General features: G+C 35.7%; 1 protein-coding gene across 8 annotated transcripts in view; it reads left to right on the top strand.

Annotated features, from left to right (window-relative positions):
- LRCH1 (leucine rich repeats and calponin homology domain containing 1) overlaps positions 1-22,452 on the top strand; it is a 135,606-nt gene that overhangs the window by 85,786 nt on the left and 27,368 nt on the right. For 2 of the 8 annotated variants that reach the window (XR_004409084.2, XM_033006641.2), the window contains exons 9-17: positions 637-749; positions 4,520-4,587; positions 5,634-5,720; positions 8,525-8,614; positions 8,726-8,762; positions 9,456-9,569; positions 11,751-11,798; positions 13,003-13,075; positions 18,298-18,405. Coding sequence is in view for 3 of the 8 variants with exons in the window: in XM_033006641.2 (XP_032862532.2) it covers positions 637-749; positions 4,520-4,587; positions 5,634-5,720; positions 8,525-8,614; positions 8,726-8,762; positions 9,456-9,569; positions 11,751-11,798; positions 13,003-13,075; positions 18,298-18,405 (738 nt within the window). In the remaining 5 variants the exon portion in view is untranslated. The remainder of the gene's footprint in view (positions 1-636; positions 750-4,519; positions 4,588-5,633; positions 5,721-8,524; positions 8,615-8,725; positions 8,763-9,455; positions 9,570-11,750; positions 11,799-13,002; positions 13,076-18,297; positions 18,406-22,452) is intronic. The other 6 variants (XR_004409086.2, XM_033006645.2, XR_004409087.2 and 3 more) reach the window with 4 other exon arrangements.

Genomic DNA, 22,452 nt, shown 5'->3' with positions numbered 1-22,452 from the left:
TGAGAAGGTTGAGATACTCATCAGAATTGAGTAGAATGCGAAGTGATATAGTAAGACCATTGCATCCTGCAGTGTTTATTAGCAAACTGGAGTGGGTAAGTTATAGGATCAGACCACTTCAAACAGAGGAGAAAATTATTACCACATTATACCCCTGGAAATAGTCTGTGTAAACAGGAGATTGACATAGGCTCTGAATCATTTTGATTGAGTTCTGTTAAGAGTTTGAGTGTTTGTTACAGCCTGATAACTCTGAAGCGGCATTAAACAGCCATTGTCTGAAACATTTGAATGTCTTAAAATACTCGGCAGCTGTCCAGCTGTGTTCTTATGCCAGTACTGGTAAGGCATGCTTGGTGTAGTTCCAAACTGACTCCATCAATGCCTGTTGTGGTGCTTCTCATTTACAACTGTATAAGCCTGGGGTATTGATTTATTACAACTTTAAAATGAATTGGCATCACTCACTCGTTAAAAGGCAAAGGTCTTAACAACTTTGAAGTTTTTAGTATGCTTCAAATTTAAACTTTGCTTGGTTTTGAGCTGTATAATTTAATACACTTCAGTTATGTTGAGTAACAAATGTTATACTGAACAAGAAATCATTCTTCTGTCTGTCTTTATTGTTGTTATTAGTGGAATTCCATCAAGGATCTTCGCACTTGATCGTCAATGATGAGTCAAGAGAAACAGGAAACCAGTTTGATGAATCGGATACTCTTACTACTGAATTTATGAGTTATATTAAGGCAAGTTTATGACAATTTTAAGTGGGGGGAAGTATCTTCAGAGCAAATAGGAATGACGAACTGCTGACATTTTAACGAATAAGAAACCGCAATTGATTTTCATTGTCATTAAAGATACAGAAGGCAAAAAATAAGCAGACAGGTTTAAAGGGATTATAATTAATCTAGGAGGTCAATTGACCCATAACTCTCTCTCTAGTATATGTGAGAGTTATCCTTTAACTATGTTCAAGCCTTTAAGAAAAAGTGGCAGTTATGTTCTGTACTATTTGCTTTATATTTTGAATTGAGCAATTTTTGTATTTGTTGCATTAGTAAAATGAAAGAAGACTTTCAGTATTAGCTGTGGTGGCTAAAGTTATGAAGTAATGTTATGGTACTACAATAAGTTTTCTCAAGTGTTTTAAAATTATGGTAGAAATTGAGAGATCAGTAAAGACAAATGATATCAAATCTAAAATAAAATTTATTATTCTAGGAACCTACCTCTTACAAGATTTGGCAACTTCCTTTCTTGATGGATTTAAGGAGTATACACTGACTCTGTTATGAACTTTGTAGTTTTTATAGGTGATGGGAAAGTGCATTTGGATAATTATGTGTATATTTGTGTGCATAGCAAAACATATGTGTGTATTTAATAACATATGTAAGAAAACACAGGTTATCCACAATAAGAAACTTTGAGATTTTACCCATCAGTCTTTTTTGCATGTAGAGGTCTGGATGCCACCTGAGTTTCCTTAAGCTGTTCCTTTCTGAACTCTAGTGCTCTGGATTACTGTTTACACGTGTCATAATTAGTTGCTTAATCCATTTGAAAGTATTAGCTCTTGTCTTTCTGTCATGGTTAATGAGTACTTGCTTATCAGTCATGTGGCATCTCCCTGGCATATGACTTCTTGCCAAGGAACTATCAAATGTGCTTTCTTTTTGAACTGTTTTTCATAATGAATGGCTTTTTAGAAGTTGTTCTGTTGTGCCTTTTTGTCTGTTTTCAGTTGTATTTTCCGCATTCATATTTTTATTTACTAATTCTTTTCTATTTGTGGCATTAGGATTAGTGGAATATGTCTACACATGTGTCTGAGAAAGCAGACATAGAAATGTACTACAAATCTTTAGTGATTGCTGTTGTGTGGTAACTCATGAAATTCACTTGCTTTATTATATAGCAAGAACTGCCTGATGAATGTGTAAGTTAAATATAGTTAGGCAGGCTAAGAAATTTTTGAAAGCCTCTAGAGAAATTTCGAGTAAGTTGTTTTCTTTCTGTGAAAATTTATTTCCTGGATACTTTTGGTAGATCCTTTGTAATACAAAGATATTTGAGAAGCCAGTAGTATTTTGTAGCGTTCCTGTGGATGTGATGTCTCCTCTTAATTTACAGGACAGAAACTATTATCTAGTATGGATATTTTTAGACTTATTTTCTCCTTCTGTGGAGATTCTTAAGGGGTGCAAAGTGGCATTGTATCACTTCCACCTTCCATCTGTTATAGGAAAAAATGTGCTGGGAGGTAATAGCGGAAAGAGAAAGGATATATGGCCTTTCACCTTCTTGGAAACAGACTTCTAGTTCTGCTAAAGATCTTTTTATTTGAGCAACCTTTTTGTTTTTTCTAGCAACAAAACTCTGGCAGATCTTTTTCAGCTAGTTGCAGAGTCTCTGAGTTGGCAGCCACAGAAGACTAGCATTTAAAAACAAAGGAGGGGGGAAAAAAAAACAACAAACTTTTCCCTTTCATAGTTACTGAAGACATGTAGTTATCAGAAAACTTTATTTACGTAGTAAATACATGTTGGCTATTATTTTTTGTTATTTAGAAATACAAATGTGAATTTGGTATTATTGATTATTAGGAAGCGTTATCTATAGTTGCTGAAAATTTAGGACACTACAGGTTATTTTATATTGGCTTGTTCTCTTGTGACTTTTATACTAAAAAAAGTTTGAGGGATTTTTTTTTTTCTTAGCTATTTCAAATGTTATTGTAAGAAGTAGTTTTAGATAGTTAAAATCTTAATAAATGATCATAGGTTTCCTGCATACAAATTTTTAGCACGTGTGCACATCGGAGGCATATGAACTAGGTACAAGGGGATAAAATACTTTTATCCTCCCCTGACAAAGGGGTGCACACATCTGAAGATGACTGTACGTTATATTATGGATCTACTTTGTATTTCCTCATTCTTTGCACTTCATCACCTTGATTTTCAGTAATTTACCATCTGAAGACTATTTGCTTGGGAATGTCCTGTAACATAATAAGATACTATTATGTCAAATAATGTATTGCAGACACTGGTTCACTAAAATACAGGTTACAATACTGAGTTTCAGTATAAGGATACTGCTAGAGTAAGCAGTTTAATTTCTTTTAATTTTGATATCATCTTAACATTATGGCAGTTCAGATCAGCAGCTGGTAACTTGAACAGGTAGTATAGGATTTTGAACTCAGGGCATTTTCCTTCTTGTGCAGATTTCTGCGTCTGTTGTGTTCTTTGGTTTGTATTTAGTCATGTTTTAGAATGCCTTTTGGGACAGTAGGGGTCTTCTGAAATTGAAATTCTGGTTAACCAAACCATACATAAAATCAGTACAACTTGAAGTGCAAAAGAGGAGTTTAGACTTGGAGGGTTTTGTAATTTTTCAAATGTTAGTTCTAATTTCTGTGGCTTTATTTCTTACCAATACAGTTATGTCCAGAGATTGAGGATCACCTTCTAGAATAAGTGCTGCATTTTTGTCATCTTATGATACGTGCCCTTCTTATGGGAAAAATCACATACTTCATTCTTGTAAGGAGAAGAAAAAGAAAAAAGAATGGATTTATTTGTTCTACTGGGGATTGGCACTGGGAAGTGGGCCATCTTTGGGGAATGTTAGAGAAGCTGGTATAATCTCCAGCGACACATCTAGCAGAGTTGGATAGCATTTATTAGTACAGGGTGATGTGACGGATGTGCCAAACACGACACAAAAGAGGATAAGCCTCTCTGTTGCTGTTCATTCTTTACTAGTACAAATGAACATCCATTCAGAGAGCTTCTGTCTTTACTGGCAGCTGAACTACTTCAGTGTTCCTGCCTGTCTGAGATGGAAGAGAAAAGAAAATTGCAAAGTGCTAAATGGAAGGATAAAAGAAAGAGTCAAGTTTTCTAATAGGTAGGACAGTGAGAGCTCTAATTTATGCCTACACTGAACCCAAAATAACTGGCTGGCTGATATGAATTCTTGCATGCAGTTTTTGCTCTGGTTTGTTTTTTTTAAAAAAATATGTATTCATGGCTGTTAAAATTGTCAAGTAGGAATCCTGTTAGTAATTATGGATGAAGTACGTAATTGCTACTGTTTGCAGATTTGGAATTTCCTTGCTTTGTAAACAAATCTGGCTGTGACAGGAGACCAGGTAGAAAGGAGAGTTAGGGTCATGCTTAATTGGAGGATTCTTTGCATACCCCAGCAAGGCACAAATTAAATTGGGGACATAGAATAAAGAATTCTCATGCTGCTTGACTTTCTTTTTACTGTTAAAGGAGGGTAAGGGCTGTTAACCTCAATAAAACCTGAACAGTGAATAGAAGATCTTGTAATAAGTATCTTAAAAGGGGGCAGAGTGAAGAGTGGAGCTGAAGTGTTGGATTGCTTCAAGTAGCCACCCTAAACTGTTACATAAATTAGGTCAGCGCTGAGACTGAAAGCAAAATTCATCTGCCTCCTTAATTGCAAAGCTCAGTTCTCAATATCACTTTGCTTACAGAGCAGAGCAGCAGAGTGTGATGAATTATTGAGAATAGAAGAGGACACACAATGGCAAACAGACGAAATGTAAGTATTTTTTATGTATCTATAAGCAGTTAGCTGTGTCATTTCATTAGATTGACCAGAACTGGCATTATCTTAGCAGTTAATAACTTTGTAGACTTGGAGGCATGACAGAAGCACAGCCTTGCGCTTTCTGTGTGCTCAAGGCTTTAGACATTATTGCTGAATAGAGTGGATGTTCTGTTACAACTAATTAATTTGTATGCACCAGTAATGCTGTAATATTTTTTACCTATGTAGAATGCAAGCTTTTTAATTAGGTATTTTGATATTTAGTCTGTTAATGACATTGGTAAAAAAGGATTTCATCAAAACTTGTAAGATCTAAATTTAATGCATGTTTAAAAAAAAAAAAATGGAAAAAAGCACTCAGTCTTTTCTTATTCTGTCATAATTTTAACCCTGAAGCAGTCATTAATTCATAGACATTAATTCAAGAGCAGAGCAAGGGAACATCAGTTGCTGAGGCAAGTGTGTAAGAAAAGAGGACTTAACATGACAGTGTGCCGTGAAGTTGTCACTTATCAGAACAGTGGAGTCTTGTGTGATTTAAAAAGAAAAACTGAAGGAAGGGAAGAATAAGTACTTTCCGAAAGAGCCACAGAAGATTGTGTTTCTAGCCCCCCAAAAGAATTACAAATGTTGAAAGGCAAAATAAAGCAGGGTGGTCCATTAAAATAATTGTTGTATTTAGTACCTGTGTTAAGAAAATACTCGTGATGAGTGCAGTTAATGAGTCAAATGTTGGTAAATGAGTTTTCAATTTTAGAAGTCAGTCTGTTTAATTGAATGTTAAAAGTTTCAGTTCATCACATTTGCTTATGTATGAATTAGGTTGGGGAGCTTTAAGGGCAAAGTGCAGGGGAATTTTTTCAGAAGAAAATCTTTCCATAAATTCAGCATATACTAGTGTGCACAGAGTCTTTTTTTTCCCCTCTATAGTGTTTGCATGTCAGTTGAAAGATAGAGCTCACAAATTGAAATTCAGACTACCCTTGATAATTGCTGTTACACCTCTTTTTTGTGAATGCTTTTGTTTTCTGTTGTAGAATAAATTTATCAGAAGAACAAACTATTGATATGGTAATGATAGAACAACTAAGAGAAGCAGTAGATTTATTACAGGATTCCAACAGGTATGCTTACAATAGCTGATGTGTTAATGTAATGTATTTAAAATTTTTGTGAGTGACTTTAGAGTTCTTTTTTAAATGATAATTGAAAGTTATCTGCAGTGTTGAAGTATTTTGTTAGCAAGCTGCTGTTTTTCAGGAAACACTTAGATAGTTAAGAAGGAAACTTGAATTCTCTCTCTGAGTATCTACACAAAATTCCCAGTAAATTAAGAAGGATTTCAGGTATAAAAGAAACCTAAAATTAGAGGCGGAGACACGGCTTAACCATTCATTTTGTGTACACTACTGTGATTTTCTGGAATTTTGTCTAGGATTGTCACATTTCTTCTAAGGTCTATAAACTCTCCTGGCTTGGTGTATTTTGTGGGAATGGAAAAGGTCGTCTGGCCCAGCTTCATCCCAGTTTGGTGGAGCACATAAACAAGGTGTCTGAGTTAGTGGTGGAGTTTCTGTAGTCTGCCCCTGAAATCAAAAGGAGAAAGAGGAAAAGGCAGTTAGAGAAAGTTATTTAGGTTTACCCTGAGTACAGAAGGCAAGGTTTTGTTATTTAGCTGCCTGTTTTACGTGGCCGAAGTCAGGTGGAATAACTATGGATTTGTGAATAAATGAAGGAGTAAGTATTTAAAAGAAAATAAATGTTTGTCCTGCTGAAAGGGACTGACAGGAGTGGTGCAGGTAGTTCTGTCCATATGCTTGCTCTAAGTTTTCTTTGTGTAATCACCTTCAGAAATTGATTAAGATCATTTCAAGAGTAGGTAACTAATTTTTCTTCATTACTTCTATGAGGTAGCTGGTTACAGATTCATTTCTCTGAAGACTAGAAACCTCCTTGACACTTCCAGCTTTAAGTATCCTTGTTTCTCCTTCCTCCCTTGGCCAGTTCACTGTAGCTGTTTGTTCTTGCGACTATACTGTTCTTCAGTTTAAATGCCTATTTTGATACTGCTTTTTCACCTAGCAGACCTTTGTACTTTTTAGGACAGAAATTCACTCCTGTTAGAACTTCTAGAGTTATCTGGATTTATTTTGATTCGTATAAAGATAACCTGAATTCTTGAATCATATACTGAAGACTTGAATCACAAGTATTTTTGCTTTATAAAAAAGTAATAGAAATTAGGAAAGCTTTTTAGTTTCTGTGAGATAGAATACCATTGCTTCTGTACCTTATATGAGGCCTATTACTTTGTGGGAGAAGTGTTCCAATTAAAAAAGGAGAAAGTCTAGTTTGGAAAAAAGCGACATTAAAAAAATTTCAGTTGTTAGCCTTATACATTTTGTCATTTTGTTTTTTGGTTTTGGGTTTTTTTTAATATGTTGCCCCAATATTTTCTACATATTTAGTTTTTCTTAGGAAATTAAAAAGAGCAATAAAATACAGAAAACTAATCTGTTTCTACATGCATATTCAGATGTGTTTTCATTACTAACACTACAGTGTTGCTGAAGAAATGTGTCTTTTAAAAATAGCTAATCTTGTCATGCATGTCTGCATTTTTCTACTGACTTTTTACATAGTGTTGGTTGTTTGTTTTATTGTGACTGCAGTTCCTTTATCTAACTTTAAAATATGAGTAATAATGAGTATTTTTAATTTACTGAGCACTATGTAGGCATTTCAATGTACAATTCCTGTATGCTAACATCCAGACTTACCCAGCAAGATACACCTGGCTGCGTAATACTTGCCAAATGATGGCAAATGACTTTCAGTCCTCTGGGCCATGGGTGGTTCATCATTTCTTTCGTGATCACTGGGTTACACGGCAGTTTGTTATATACTTGCATTATATAAAGCAGTGTGAGGAAAATTTTGGTTTTCATACTGAATAGTTTTTGTGTCTTTATCCAGATCCACAAAGGAATTTAAATGCTTCCATTGCTCCTTAAGGATGCACAAAAGCTTTCACGTGCTTTTAACTTCAACCTAGAGCATGTAAAAAATGATAACTTTCCCCAAAGAGGTTTCTTTTGTGCATCAGTATAACTCTAACCACCTAGTCAGGATAACCTAGTTGAAATAACTAACTCTAGCCACAATTAGCCCTTTCTCACACCGAACGCCACTTAGGAGTTAGAAAGAGAAACCACTGTAGGGGCTGAAACAGTAGGTGATGCTGACACACCTAACATGCACTGGCTGGAGTTCAGTGTAGAGTATGTCAGGTGGAGCTATTTTTGCTAACAGATATGACTGTTAAACTTGAAAAACACTTGTCCAGTTACTGTTGTCCTAGTGTTCTGCAAATTTTCAAATCTGTACACCCTACGTGCACATAAGCAGCATTTCAGTTCTGGAAAGGAAAAAGATTTCAGACTCAACCTTTTTCAGTATTTTCCGATTCCTGTATTCCCTTTCCTGTACTCACTGCTTTCTTTCAGATCATTGTCTGTTGTGAATTTATCATTGCACTGCTTTATTTTCATCCACTGTAAATCAAACTAGAATATCTAGCCAGGGCTGTGGCTTCTATTTGAACACAGGGAGCTATGTGTTGGATATAGAAATGTACAGTTTTCTAGATAATGGCATGGTCGTTGATAGTAAACAGGTCCTTTTGTTTTGATATAAGTCATTGCTCAGGGTGACATTTTGCAGATAAAAGCATTAATGTTGATTTGACTGAACCGGTGACAGTAAAACAACAGGAGGCGTTTCAAAAAGTTGAGAGAGAGAACACTGAGCAGGTTAAAACCATGACTATAAAAGTGTTTCATATATCCATTTGTTTGAAATTAAATACTGAACGGAATGGTTACCAAAGCTATATCCCAGTGCAATGTTTTTATTTCAAACCTTACAGATTAAGCATGGATATTTCAGAGAGCAGTGGTGTGAATCTGTATCCCATGGAACCAGCAAGAGCTTTAGAATTTCAGGAGTCTACAGTAAAGTGTGTTTATCTACCTTTTTTAGAAAAAAAGTAACGCATTTGTTAGATTCATCCTATTCACATTTCTACACAATGAATTACATATTTGCATTTGTTTATCTTTATACATAGCGGTCAAATGCAGATGGAGATGTCTTCCCTGGGTCAGGTATGTTAATGAGTGTATTACAAAATATCTGGGGGGGGAAGACAGGAAATGAGACAACAGTTTAATCAACTATTAATCTACCAAGTAGGGAAGGGAAAAATTTAGTAGGCTGGAGGACAAAACTAATTATTTTTTTGACATTTTTATGGAATGGGTCTTAATTTTTTATATATGTATATATAAATTTTTTTCTGGGTTTATCAGTTACTTTTTTCATCTTAGTTTTTTTTCCACCTGCATGCACCTTTCATGTATGCCAGTTCATATCTCAGCTATGCATACTTGTTGACCATCCCACCCCACTATGTCCTTGTGCTAGTGTAGGAAAACATTACATTCATTAAGAATAACCCCAAAATATTTTGTAAACTAAAAATCAGTGCTTTCCCAGAACTGTGTCACTATAGTTACAGAGAGTATATAAAGTATGATTTGAAGTTTTACAGTGTGATATGTGCTGCTTATTATTTGATCTCTATCTCGACTAGTGAACTGGTATTCTTTATGAAGTACTTTTAGATTTACATTATTTACCTGTTAGCACTGGAACTGCAAGTATATAGTATCTGCTTACCTGTTTGTTCACTTTTCATCATAGTATTTGTAAGAAATACTTCTGAGGTAATGTTATGCAAAAAAAGACATAGTTCTATTTCCAGTGATACACAGTCTGAAGTGTTATTTATCTTACAGGGAGAAAATGCTGAAGAGGAGCTAGAATTTCAGAGAAGGAGAGAGTTGATTATGGAGAAAACAAAGCCTGAAGTGAGAACTTGTGAACAGGGCGAAAAATGGTCATTGAGTCAGGTATGGAGGTATCTGGATGCAATAAATGTGGAAGCATTTGGAATGGGTCCTTGCATTCTGTCAATTTGTGCGTGGAGATCACAGTGGGTTTAGGCCCATGGGCTTTGTTTTAGGGTTTTTTTTTGCCTTAGCATGAGTCTCAAGGTTTGGCTGTAAATGGGAAGTTGATTAAGACCTATCTCTCAGGAAAACAATGATATAATTAATAAAAGTCTTTTTTTTTTTTTTCCAATAAAAACTATAGTAGTTTCAGTGATAGCGTTCCCCTGGAAAAAATAAGTCACTTCAAAGTTAGATCTTCAATAAAATGAAGCACCTGATTCCTCTTTCCCTTCACCCCAAATACTCTTGTAGTTTATATAAGCTGCTAAGTTTTTGTTAACAGCAGTATTTTTAATGTGGTTAATATTGCAAACAGAGTGAATATAGGTTGAGAGGATAGTTTTAAAGTTTCAAAAGTATTTTAAGTTTTGTATAGATTGCAGTGATCCAGAAATAAAAGAACTATGAAAAAGTCTAATTTAAATATTTGGTGCATATGTTATTCCTTCAGAACTTGTTCGTATAGGGATTTTGGGACTGCTCTTGCAAGAAGATTCTGAGAACAAAATTATATAACCTTCTGTCTGGTAGTACCTTAATACGGTCTATTTTATCCAAATATAGATTGAATCTGGTTTATCTTGATGCTTTTCAAATATTTGTTAGTATAATCATCATTACCATCAAATATTCCTATGATATCCCAGTGACTTTGTTAGTCTTAATTTTGTCTTTGTGTTTTCTTTAAAATATCAAATTCTAAAAAAATGAGTTGGTTCATCTCTTTTGTTATATTGCTGTACATCGGGGTTACCACACTCTACTTGGAACAGTTCTTACTATATTGTTGAGATTAACAGACAAGGCTAATTCAGTGTCAAAATGTGTGTTCTCTGTATTTTGGTGAACCATTTAATGAGGACATTGCTGATTCACTTTTAAGAACCTTTTAAAAAGAATAAATAAATCTTCCTAAACACTTGTGGAGGGCCTGGTCTGGACTGTATTATGCAGGTGAAAGCACTGGGCACATTCTGTGAAATGGAAACATCTTGCAAGAGCACGTTTTTAATCATACTATGTTCTGTGTAGGTACAGGAAGCTCTTGTGTTACTACTTGTGTTACTAAATTAATTCAATTTAGCATAAATTCAAAACTCTGACTAGTTACCTGCATGGGGTGAGAGAGATTAGACCTGCAACATAGGCATAACTAGCAGGTCTGTCACAAGACCATAGTCCCTGAGCACAGGAGGGCTCAAGAGTGCAAATCCCTACGTAGAACTGGCTGGGATCAGATGAGTAAGATTTCTTCCTGATTATTCTAGGTAATACAGTGGTCGAGGTAATTTTATGAAGGATGCTAAAGCTTAAGATTTTTTTTTTTTTTTTTTAAGCTTGAAAAGTAGCACAGAAAGGTCATGAAGCAAAACGGGTGTGTGATCTTCCTTCCCATCTTGCTAACTTTTGGAAAGCTCTGTGACTGTTGAGACCAAGTGTTCCAAGTGCTGTCTTTTATTTTTGTTGTCATTTTTTATTGATTACAAAAAATTGGCCCTAAGGAAATTGTATTTAATTGAATTATAATTTGGTTTTACTTACGTCTGTCGTATTTCTATTGAGTTAGGATTGATGCAGATCTAATGATTGTATTTCATATTTATTAACATGATTTACATGTTTCCGATTTACTATAGCAAAAGTGATAATGAAAGGTATGTTATATTGCAATTATAAAATTAAGTGCTTGTGCAATACTTCTCTCTTCAAATCCATATTAATCTATGTTTGCATATTAAGCTCTTGGTGATAGCTTAATTACAAAATACGTGAAACAAAATTAGATACTGAATTTGAACCAACAAACATTAAAATCTTATAAATGCAGTTATCACTTATGATTGAAATTAAAAAAATGAATAACAAATCTGTTTGCATAATTTCCACAAGTTTTTTTAAAATATTGTTCAATTAGCAATGAGAGTATTTATTATTGATGAAAATTGCGTCAGTGAAAAAAAAGAATTAAGTATTAATGTGTATCTGAGTATCATGAGTAAAATATCCTGTTGAGGTGTATCACTAATACAGTTGCTGAAATAGTTGTGGCTGTTTTTTTTTATCTTTCCAAACACACAGAACGATCTAATTGTTTGGAATACAAGTGGGCAGACCTCTCACAATGAGGTAAGATGCCAGTGCCATTTGTTAGTCTCTTATATGTTTTAGATGAGTAGTTCATATGCTAAAAGAAACATGTAAGTGAACATCACAGAAAATATGACTGAGCTAATCAGTAATGGCCATGTGGTTTATTTGACCTGTGTTTTATCCTTGTTGTCTTAAGGATTTACTAGAGTATAGAAGTATAATTTCTGATAAGCTTGTTTCTGAGTTATGTAGGTTAGTATAAAACATTTAATTTTTTTACTATTTCTTTGTTCTGTCACATTTTCTTTTTTTGACTCTTCCTCGTTCCACGAGAGTTTCTGTTGATTTCAATGCAATTACTTTTTGCGCAGTTGTGTCATGTCTTTGATTAGTTTTCAGAGAAGAATCCGATTTTATTGATCCTGTCGCTCTCACAGTGTGAATCTCAGCAGCAGGTCAACAAGGGAAACTGCTGGGAGCACCTCGTGGGGATTTTTCCCTTCGTATTTTCTGTGCAGAAATAGGGTTTCTCCTTCTACATTGCACTGTGTATGAGTATCTTGCAAATTCACGAGCACCCAGCCACCTTCCACAAAGCTTGGTGATGGGACTCCCATAGTTCCTGGCTCCCTGAAGAATTACTTTTTAAATAGGATTCCCATTATGGGGTTTGGTTATAGGACTCTTTCTGTGTTACCGTTGGTGGTATAACGGTTATACCTCATCTTCTGTATGCTGCTACTCCATTCCTCCTGCTGCAACTGTTCAGGGTCAAGGGCAGTCCTTCTCTGAGGTGTATGATTAACTTCCTCTTTCCTGCTTTTTAGGCAAAATTCAGTGTTGCATGGAAAATACCATGCCGAATGGTACTTAATTATGTGAAAGGAACAAACGTAACTAAGGAAAAAACATGTCTTTATTTTGCTAAATGCATTTAAAAAAACCTAATATTTGATGGAACCAAGTGATTACATGGGAAAAAAATGAGAGATAATTGAGCTTATTTTATAGCTAGGGCAAATATCTTGCAGTCTTTGGTCGGAAACTCATCTTTTCCAGCAAAGGAATAGGACACAATAAAAAGGGGAGATTATCATAGGCTTGAGGCTATATTGTGATCAGATCATGGTGGAATAGTTGTAGCATGCTGTATTGTTAACTTTTGCATTTTATACAGTCAGTTGTGCTGAGATATTCTGGATGTCATTCTGACTTAGATTTATGTTCTTGAATTACACAGAACAAGGATAAAAGTCCAACAATGTCTCCTACTACAAATGCCACAATTCCTTTTGGCCTGAAGCCACGATCAGGTAATGTGGGAAACTTAATCAATTCGTGTGTACTTTTTCTTTTTTCTTTTACATCTGTGTTATTAATAGATGTCTGTATTTTTTACCCTTAAGAAAGCAGTGATAAAACATTTTCTGTACAAGTTAGAAGATTAGAACACTTTTAGGTTATAGATTTGAATTAAGATTGAATTTGTAACAAGTATGTATTTGGCATATTATGTATTTTAATCACGAATAAATTAAGCGTTTTATGAAAGTATATGTGTGTATGTTTAAAAAATATGTGTTTATGTATATAAATACATATTTTGTACATGTATACATATGTCATCTGTCCTGATGTACTAATGGAAATATGATTTTTGTTTAATTGCTATGTACTGATACAGTTTAGATTTTGTTGAATAATACTTGTGAATAATTAGGCTTCTTTGGAAAATGCTTATGCATTGCAATGAGTCTTTCAGTAATCATGCTTGTGTAAGAATCAAACATTATAGCGAGATTAGATATTTGCTTTAGCCAGCAGCTGAGTTTAATCTGTTTGCAATGCACTAAATCTACAGAACCATCAATCTTTTAACAAGCAGCAGTTTATTTATGAAAAAAAAAACCCACAACACACCCCACCCCCCCTCAAAAAAGCCCTATTTGATGTATTTGAGGGCTTCCTTTAAAAACAGAATTATCTACAGGATTAAACTCAGTTTTTATCTTCTCCATGCTGAGGTAGTGAATATTGGTAAGTCATCTCACATCACCTCTAAAGAATAACTGTAGGTTTTTCAATATGTTTCAGCGTCCTAAGACTAGTTCTGGTTTCTTGCATTCACCACAAATGCTTTTAATCAAATGCTGGTAAACCACTACAAGCTTGTACTTTCCATAACAAAATATCTTTGCAATAATGACAGCAGTTTCACATTTGGATGTTTAAGAAATTGTACCCATAGATTTCTGTGGTTTTTTTAAAAAAAAAGTTTTAAAAAGCAAAGAAAATAGTGTTGAACCAACCTTGTTTCATGAAGAGGATATTTTAAATTTCTCATGTTATGATACACGGTTTGACAGATCTATTCAGTTGCATTTCTTAGTTTGTTGGACTGTTAAACTCTGGCTCTATTCCTGATGCTTTACAGATGTTGCTATTTCTCTATATATTTGAAGTATGGGTTAAATGATGAGCAAATGGATCCTTTTAGGATTTGGAAAATATAAAACACTGAATAACGTTGCACAGTCCAGTGACAACATTATGATAACACTGTTAGGAGAAAGATGTGTGAAGGCAAACAGGCCCGTGCTGTGCTGCTGCTTTCATGGGATGCAGCCTGTGTTCTGCTGAGCTGCCCGTGAAATCTGTGGCCGGGGACTGGAAGCAGTGTTGTGGGAGGGAACGCAAGACAAGTGACTCCTTGTTCCAGTGTTAGTTTAACGTGTCCTTTCCGAATCTTGGTAGATCAGTGTGCCGAGATGTCCTATACTTAATGCCTGTAATAGGTCAGGACAAAATAGCCTAGTGAATCTTTTTTTAGAGGATTTCTAGGACAACTGGATTGCAATGGTTGCTGTCCTTTGCAACAAATCCAAGTCGCACGATGGAAGACCAGATGTGCACAACTCCTGCAGTTCTTCCCCTGAATGCATTGCAGCTGTATATAACCTCGTTGAATACCAAAGTCAGTTGGTTATAATCTGTTGATTTTTCTGCACTGTGCCAATTCAAATTCATATATTTGAATCACTTGAATTATGCCAGTGCTATAGTGTCTTTTGGTCACAGCCATGGGTTGCAGAAAACTTGGTGATCTGAATTTATTTTTCCGTCCATACCGTACGCTACAGACTCACCAAGCTAGAGCCATTGCTGCACAGTCTTTCACCTCATCGCGTCCAGTTTCAGTCATGTTACTTGAAATTTACACCATGGTACGGCAGGGGAATTTAACAATAGCAAAACTTTAGGTCCAACTTCAGATAAAAGGACAGTATATTAGCTATGTAGCACAATATAACAAAATTAAATCTTGCAAAGGAGTAGTGAAGCTGCATATTGTTTCTGCTATTGCTCCCACCCTAGCATTACTCTAAAAAGAGTTAAAGTTTGTTTTGCTAACACATAAGAATAATTTACAGATAGACGTAGCACATGACTGAAACTACTGGCATGTTTGTGAGCCCTGTGCGTCTTTCCTGTTAAAGCTGGTTAGCTTGCCATGTCTCTAGTTCTTCACCGTATTTCCTTTAAAACTTTGTGCAAGTTTTGTGTGAGTTTGAATTTGTGCTTGTTAATTTTAGACTGCCCTAGAGCTGAGCTACTTTAGTGATCCAGTAATTCTGTGATCCAGGAAAGTTTTTCAGCTCAGTTTGTAGTTTTTTGTAATAGCTTTTTTCATTTAATTTCTTCATGGCCTTAGGGGAAATCTTAAAACTCATTGGAAATGAGTGTAGCTATTTAACATCAATAGAGCTTACATTTGAATTACTTGCTTCTATAAGTCTTTTAAATCTGAGTTTAAGATTAAAAGAACATTAGTGTTCTAACTAAAATGTGTACATCATGCTCTGGAAAAAAGTGGCAAACTTTCAATGAAAATATATGCAACCATACCCTTCTGAAATTTGAGATTTCATTTTCACTGTGTTTATTTTCATCTACTTTAGATGAATGTTGCTTTCGTTGACTCCCCCTTTCCCCCATCTTTTCATCATGATTTATGACTCTTGGAAAGGTGAAAGTAAACTGTTCTAGACTTCTGGTAAGGATTCCAGTTTTTCGAAGGACACACAGACATGGAAGTGCTTCCAGAGGATAAACCACAGTGGCGTAAACTTCTGTGTTAGTACATACTGATACGTGTTCAGGACTGAAGGTCCTTTTATTCTTTCATTTTAAAGTTAGGCCAAACATTGGGAAAATTCATGTCTGATGGCTGACATAGTACCCAAAGAAAATGTTTTGAAATGTAATTAATGTGTTTTGACTCCTTGACAGATTCTTTTCAAGGGTCAGATGTTTACAGAGACGGTAAAAAGAGAGAAGATTTTTAATTTTTTTGTTATATTTCCTCCTGTATTTTAAATATTTTCATAGAGAATGGGCTTCCCAAGTTCACATTGATTTTGAAAACCTTAAAATTTACTGTTGAAAAGAACCAACAATTACAAGCTTTCTTAGAACCATAGTTTTGCTTCTGGGAAGTGCTTTTGCTCTCTGAAAAGGAATCACTCAAAACAGTTAATAAATTCAAACTCCCTTTGCTTGATTCATGAATTGATTAAAGTGTTTAGAGGTGTACTAATTGTCAAAACTGAGTGTTGGAAAGTTCTTGTCACATCTTTAATATGCCTGAACATCTACTAATACATCTTGCAGTACTCAAGAATATTTTTTGCTCTGTGCCATTTTGAAGTCAGTGTGTTGCATAGTTTCTGCTGAGCAAGGTGACAGCAACACAGACAAGCAAAAAAAAAAAAAGTGTTCCTTCAGAGGCTAAAAGAAGCACTTTTAGGTGAAGTTTTATACAACACTGTCTGAATTATCATGTTAATACAGGTTCTAGAACTGTGGGAAGGAAAAAGTCTATGTGATTAAGTTCCTTATGATTATTAATCTGAAATGGTATAGGGACTTCCTGTGCTTGATGGAACCTTACCTTGGACTTTCTTCTAATATTAAATGGTTTTAGCTGCTTTTTGATCTACACAGTAATCTGAAATTGATTTTGGGTTATGGTTTAGCATTTAGAGTGGAGGTAATTTATAATCTCCAGTTTAGTTTAAGGAGCATGAGTATTGCTTGTGTGTGGGATTCAGTAGATAAAACATGGAAATATATGTAGGAAACCAAGAAATGAGTGAGTTCATAATTTTGTGGCAGAAGTTATAAGGAACATTGTGATCAGATATAGGGAAAGCTTGTTGAGTGACATTGTTGTGAAGGGAGAGATTTAAATTCTGTGTCAGAAAACTAGTGGGAAGCTTTGAAAGGATGGATGACGTGCTGAAGATAGTCAGGGAGGAGGTATTTTAAGGATGTCAGTGTCCATTTCTGAAACAGTACAGAATGGAGGTTTGGGGAAAGCTGGGGCAGAAATCCTTGCCACAATCAAGACAGGAGACAGAAGTGCAGAGTGAATATGGTAGGGAAGGAATAAAAATGTCGGTTGAAGGATTTGAGGAACAAATAAGAGTTGTTGACATGAGTAGTTGAAGGAGAGAAGATAGAATGTATGGAGAGTAGGGACTTTATTGCTGTACAAGTTTAACTCCGTAATGAGTTGATGGGTGGTCATGAACTGTAGGTAGAACATGCATTTACAGTCATCTCCAGGCTCTGTTGCAACTTCCGTGGAAACGTGCAATTTTTCATGCTTTATGGAGCCCAATTGGATCATTACTGAATTTGTTTGTTAGAAATCTGTCTACAGTGCAGGTTTGCCAAGGCATGTGGTGCAAACTCAGGATCACCCCTTGGAGGTATTCCACGTCTGCTCTTGTCCCTGGAAAGTCTGCAAAAGGTGCAGAGGACCAAAACCTTCCTAGGGGGGTGGGCCCATTATAGGTGTGGACTTATCGCTGGGGGGAATCGGCCAGAAATAAAAGTAGTGTTGCATGTACTATTTAGTGAATAAAAGGAAAACATCTGTCATGCATATACTTACAGAACATATTTCAACCGAATGAGAATCCAAGGGATGATGTAGTTGCTGCTTATCAAAATCAGCTAGGAAATTGTCATGTAATAATATTTTCATGCAGATGTGTAAATTGTCTTTGGGAGAAGAAGTGCTCTTAGTTACAAAAAAATACCAAAATTCTTATCCTCTGAACTTTTCGTTGCTGAAACTTCACAGCTGATATATTTACCATCTAATTCATAGAGTCAAGGTTTTTGTCAGCCTATAATGTAAAATCTATGGGTGCTTTTTCTTAAAAGTTGGTTTTAAACAAGTCGTGTGAAGTGCTATGGTTACAATGATCTTGCTAAGCTTAACAGCCTTAACTGCGCATATAATGTATGATTTGCAAGTACTAACATATAACTTCTCGTTCTTTTTATTCTGCACCATCTTTCATTCTTTTCTCAAAAATGACGCATTTTTTATTAATCACCTTTGAATTACATCTTCGTCATTACCATACAATCCTAATGCCATATATGAAATGCTGCTGCCCCTATTTATCCCCACTCCGGTCCTTATGCCACCATGGTTGGACTGGCTATCACTCCCTTCCAGCAGACCCATCCCTCAGTCTTCCTCCTATCTCCTTCAACACACTTACACAGGCACAAACATGGGACAACTTTAGCTACAGTATCCCATCTGAAGGAGACAGTGACAATGGTAGGTGGTCCATATATAATTTACTTCATTTTGTGTTTTCAGAAACCTGAATATATGGCAAATGCCCCATGTGGCTAAGGAGGAAAGGCAGTACTCTTGAGGTGCTGTTTAGAAGACTAAATACCTCAGATGATACATGATAATTTACTGTGGAATATGTAATATCAAAAGTAAATAGGTGAAGAGTGTCACTGTTTTCAAGTCTGGCAAAACAGCCTTTCCCACGATACCCACTCCACGACTATTTCCAGGATAGGTTTATGTACGTGCTTTGCTTTCAAGCATTTACAGAAGTTGTACTCAAACAGCAATTAATTTTGCTACTGTCTTTTCTGCATTTTTTTTATTTATTATTTTATTGATAGATACTGACTGTTAATGAAAATAGCCTGCTCCCATCTACAGTTATTGATGCAGGTGCATAACTAAATTAGAAGAGGAATCCATGAAGAAACAAAGCTGAAACAATGAGCTAAGCAGAAGTAGTGATTTCTGTCCAACGGAAACTGTTAGTAAGCTGTTAAAGTTCTCTCTGTGTAGTGAAGGCCAGGTACATTAGTGGACTTTGTTACTGCCGCTTTTGTTTTGTTTTTCTGCAGGGTGTTATTGTCATAGTACATTGAGTCATGGCACTAATATGAAAAGTTGGCCATGTTTGGGCTATCAGGGTCTTATACTACATTAACAGTTAAATATCCAATGGAAAAAACAGAACCTAGACCTTAAACTGTTTATAGATATTTAATAAGCAGATGTATTTTTTAAAGACTAGGACTGTTGGTCCTCTAGTTGCCCTAAATTAGAAGGATGTTTAGATATTAGAAGGCAGTGAAACTGTCAAAAGCATCAGTTTGTTACCAAGACTACAAATTTTCAATTATAGATGCCAACATTTAGTTTAGAATGCCCGCATTCTTTGTTCAGTTCATTACTTGACAATACTCACTATTGCCACTGTGTTCTTCATTATGAAAAACATAAAAGACAGCGTACGTAGGAAATCAGCTCTGTAAAGTTGTTGTTGTTGTCGTCCTTTGCTTGTGCTATTCCTCGAGCAATCCTTAGACATTCTGTAGGAGAGAGGTGGCTTTGCACCGAAAGGAACGGTACCAGGGAGCAACAACCTTAACAGTGTTGATGTGTGCAGGCTAGTGCTGAGGATCCATGCTCCAGCCCTGTGTAGCTTGCTAGTAGGGGTGTAGCCTTTGATAGAAATGCTGTGCATCAGTGTCGCATCTTAATTCTTCATATCATCTTTAACGTAGCTATCTGGCAACAGCTCTGTAACAGAGGAGGCCGAGTCCAGAATTCCTGGGAGGTGATGAGGCTTGGAACAGAGAGGTCTCCCGGGACCTATGTCCATACCATCATGGAGGCTTTGGTTTAGCAAATGTCTCTGTAACAACTTCACTGTTACTTCAGTTTGGACCGAATAAATCAATCAAAGAGAAATCTAACTGTAAACTTTTAGCCTGATTTCATCTCTGCCTGTCATTAGTCCAACCTTCTTTTTGTCTATTATTTTGAGAACCAGATGAAATAATTTTGTTGTTTACCTGAAGGATAATGTTGTCAAACTAAGTACTCAGGACACTGAATTCCTTGATGAGCTATAAATAGTACACCTATGTGCATTGTAGCTCAGTGCGAAAATTAAAAATTTCACATGGAAGCTTGTCCTGGACTGTGGGATGTCGAATATATAGTGTGTTATTAACTGTTACCCATTTAACTTGTTGAGACTTGTACAAAACACTTTTCTAAAAAAGTTATTGCCTCAACCATTACATAATAACCTTGGTTGACCATGGGTTCAGAAAGGAGAAACTCACTCTTGGAAAGAGTGAAAAATAGACCTTCAGGTGTGTGAGAGATACGGGCTCCTCTTTCTGGAAAACGTGTGTAATACAGAGGACCAAGCAATACTCAGGGCTGCCAAAACTTCCTGTATTACAACATTTTTCTTTAAATTTAGTATATAAATGAAACTTTTATAACTAATGCTTTTGAGTGTGTGGGTTTTCTGCTTTGTGTTGGGTTTTAATTAATTAAACTTACTTTATTATTTTATTTAGGAACTTTTATTTGTAGTTCCCCACTGCCTTGAGATTAGCCTGCCTTTTTCCTCATGATGAAATGCATGTCTCATTCATCAATAGAAGTGAATAAGTAATGTTGATATTTACTTTTCATTAACAGATGCTTGTAGTCTGAAATAGGAAGGAAGTAGATCTTGGGACATTCATATTGACTTAGCAAAGGCCTAAACAGAGATAGCTGTGGCTAGGCTGAGTGAGGTCCATGATAATACTCTGACACTTGCAAAATTGAACATAAATATGAAGTAATGCTTTTGTAGAGAATATTTTGAAATGTTGCTGCTGCTAATAACGCTGCAGTTGCATTTAAATACCATTTAAATATGTTATTACTCTTCAGACATGGTTTTATCTAGGTGTTTCATCTGTGAGAGGCAGCAAAGCTCAGTTACTAGAGTTGTACAATGAAGTATTTCTAAAATAAAAACCTTAGAAATTGCAACTACAGTTTTTAATAAATGTGATAACAGGTTTTTATTTCACCTAAAAATTTAGGATAAATTTGATAATTGTCCAATAAATTGTTACAGAGTTACTAATGCAGAAATTTATACGTATGCCTCTCTACAATATATTGAGAAGCACCTGTCTGCTGATACAGTGTGCTTTGGAAATAGTGTTCTATCCCAAGCTTGCAGTTTGCCTTCTACAAATGCAAAGATTAAAGTCAATTCAGCTCTGGACCTATTGCACCTGAAGGCTACATCTCTGCTACTCTCATGTTAGGCGTGGGAGGTCAGCATAATGAATGTTTTTGATGTGTGCAGCTGTGTGTAGATCTTTGATTGGTGACACTGGTGAAGCTACGTAGTCCACCTGGAGAAGGTAGCTGACCTGCGGTCAGTATCTGTAGTTCTCAGTCCTGCACGTTCTCTACAGGACACTCTCCCACCCTGCCAGTGGGATTTCTGCTGACATTAAAAAGGCTAGAGTTTATTAACATAAAACTGTAATATTTAGGTGTTCTATTTAAAAGCAGTTTTGTTTAACAAATAGCCTTTAATATGGCATTTCCTAAAATTACTGATTTAATAGCGGTGTAGAAAATTTCATTTGCTGGTGAAAAATTAAAACTGTGACTGTGCAAGTCAAGTAGTGTAAGGAAGCAAATTTGGTAACTGGCTGTAGTTTATTCCGTCTTGATCCCTCAGATAAGTAGGCGAAGGACATGTAAGGAGTTTGCTGCCTTAAGCTCTGTTTTTTGGTAAATAAAGGAAAGTACTATTTCCTGTTAACTTTCATAGGTGGTATCTGTCTGTCCCTTTGGCTGGAGAAGTAGTTTTGGTTCATTAACAAAATTAATAACCTACAGTACAGTTGGGAGATTCCTGATGACTGGATTTGTCTGAGATTTCAAATTATTTCTTGTGCAGAAACTCTGTCTTGTTTATCCAATCCCTAAATGTCAGTGGGTACGGTTTTCAATGTTGACCCTGAACTGATTTGGAGGACTTCATTAACAGTTTACTTTTGGTCAGCATGCAGATGAAATTTCCTTCTACCAAGGGTTCAAAGTTTTATTTCGTTAGATAGTGTGAGGACTGATTTTTAAAATTCAGCCTCTTGTGCAAATCACAACCTCAATAAAATGACTGACGTGCCACAATTTTTAATGGAACTTCCGAATTACTGTGATTTAAACCCATGTGTACCTTTCTTAGTCAGGAGTAGTTCATCCTTTTTTACTCCTCTAGTAGGTACTAGTGGCAATTCATATACTTAGACTTCTGTGATGTGCCTTTTTGGAAACAGAAGGCTCCTCTCTTCTATTGTTACTTATTGACCCAGAAATTATCCTCTCTCTTTAACGGCCCTAAATTAACAACATTGAGACTTGAGCAGTAGCTGTATGTAAAAACAGTGGTTTCTAGGCTTTCTACTTTCCACCCCATTAACTCACAGGTTTCTTAGGGTTTCACGTTGCATTCAGGAGAGAGATGGGAAAGTA

Source organism: Tyto alba, unplaced genomic scaffold (genome assembly GCF_018691265.1).
Source record: "Tyto alba isolate M040663 unplaced genomic scaffold, T.alba_DEE_v4.0 Super-Scaffold_45, whole genome shotgun sequence".
Taxonomy (NCBI): domain Eukaryota; kingdom Metazoa; phylum Chordata; class Aves; order Strigiformes; family Tytonidae; genus Tyto; species Tyto alba.
The sequence above is the reverse complement of the archived record's forward strand: the minus strand, read 5'-3'. Positions and strand labels throughout refer to the sequence as shown.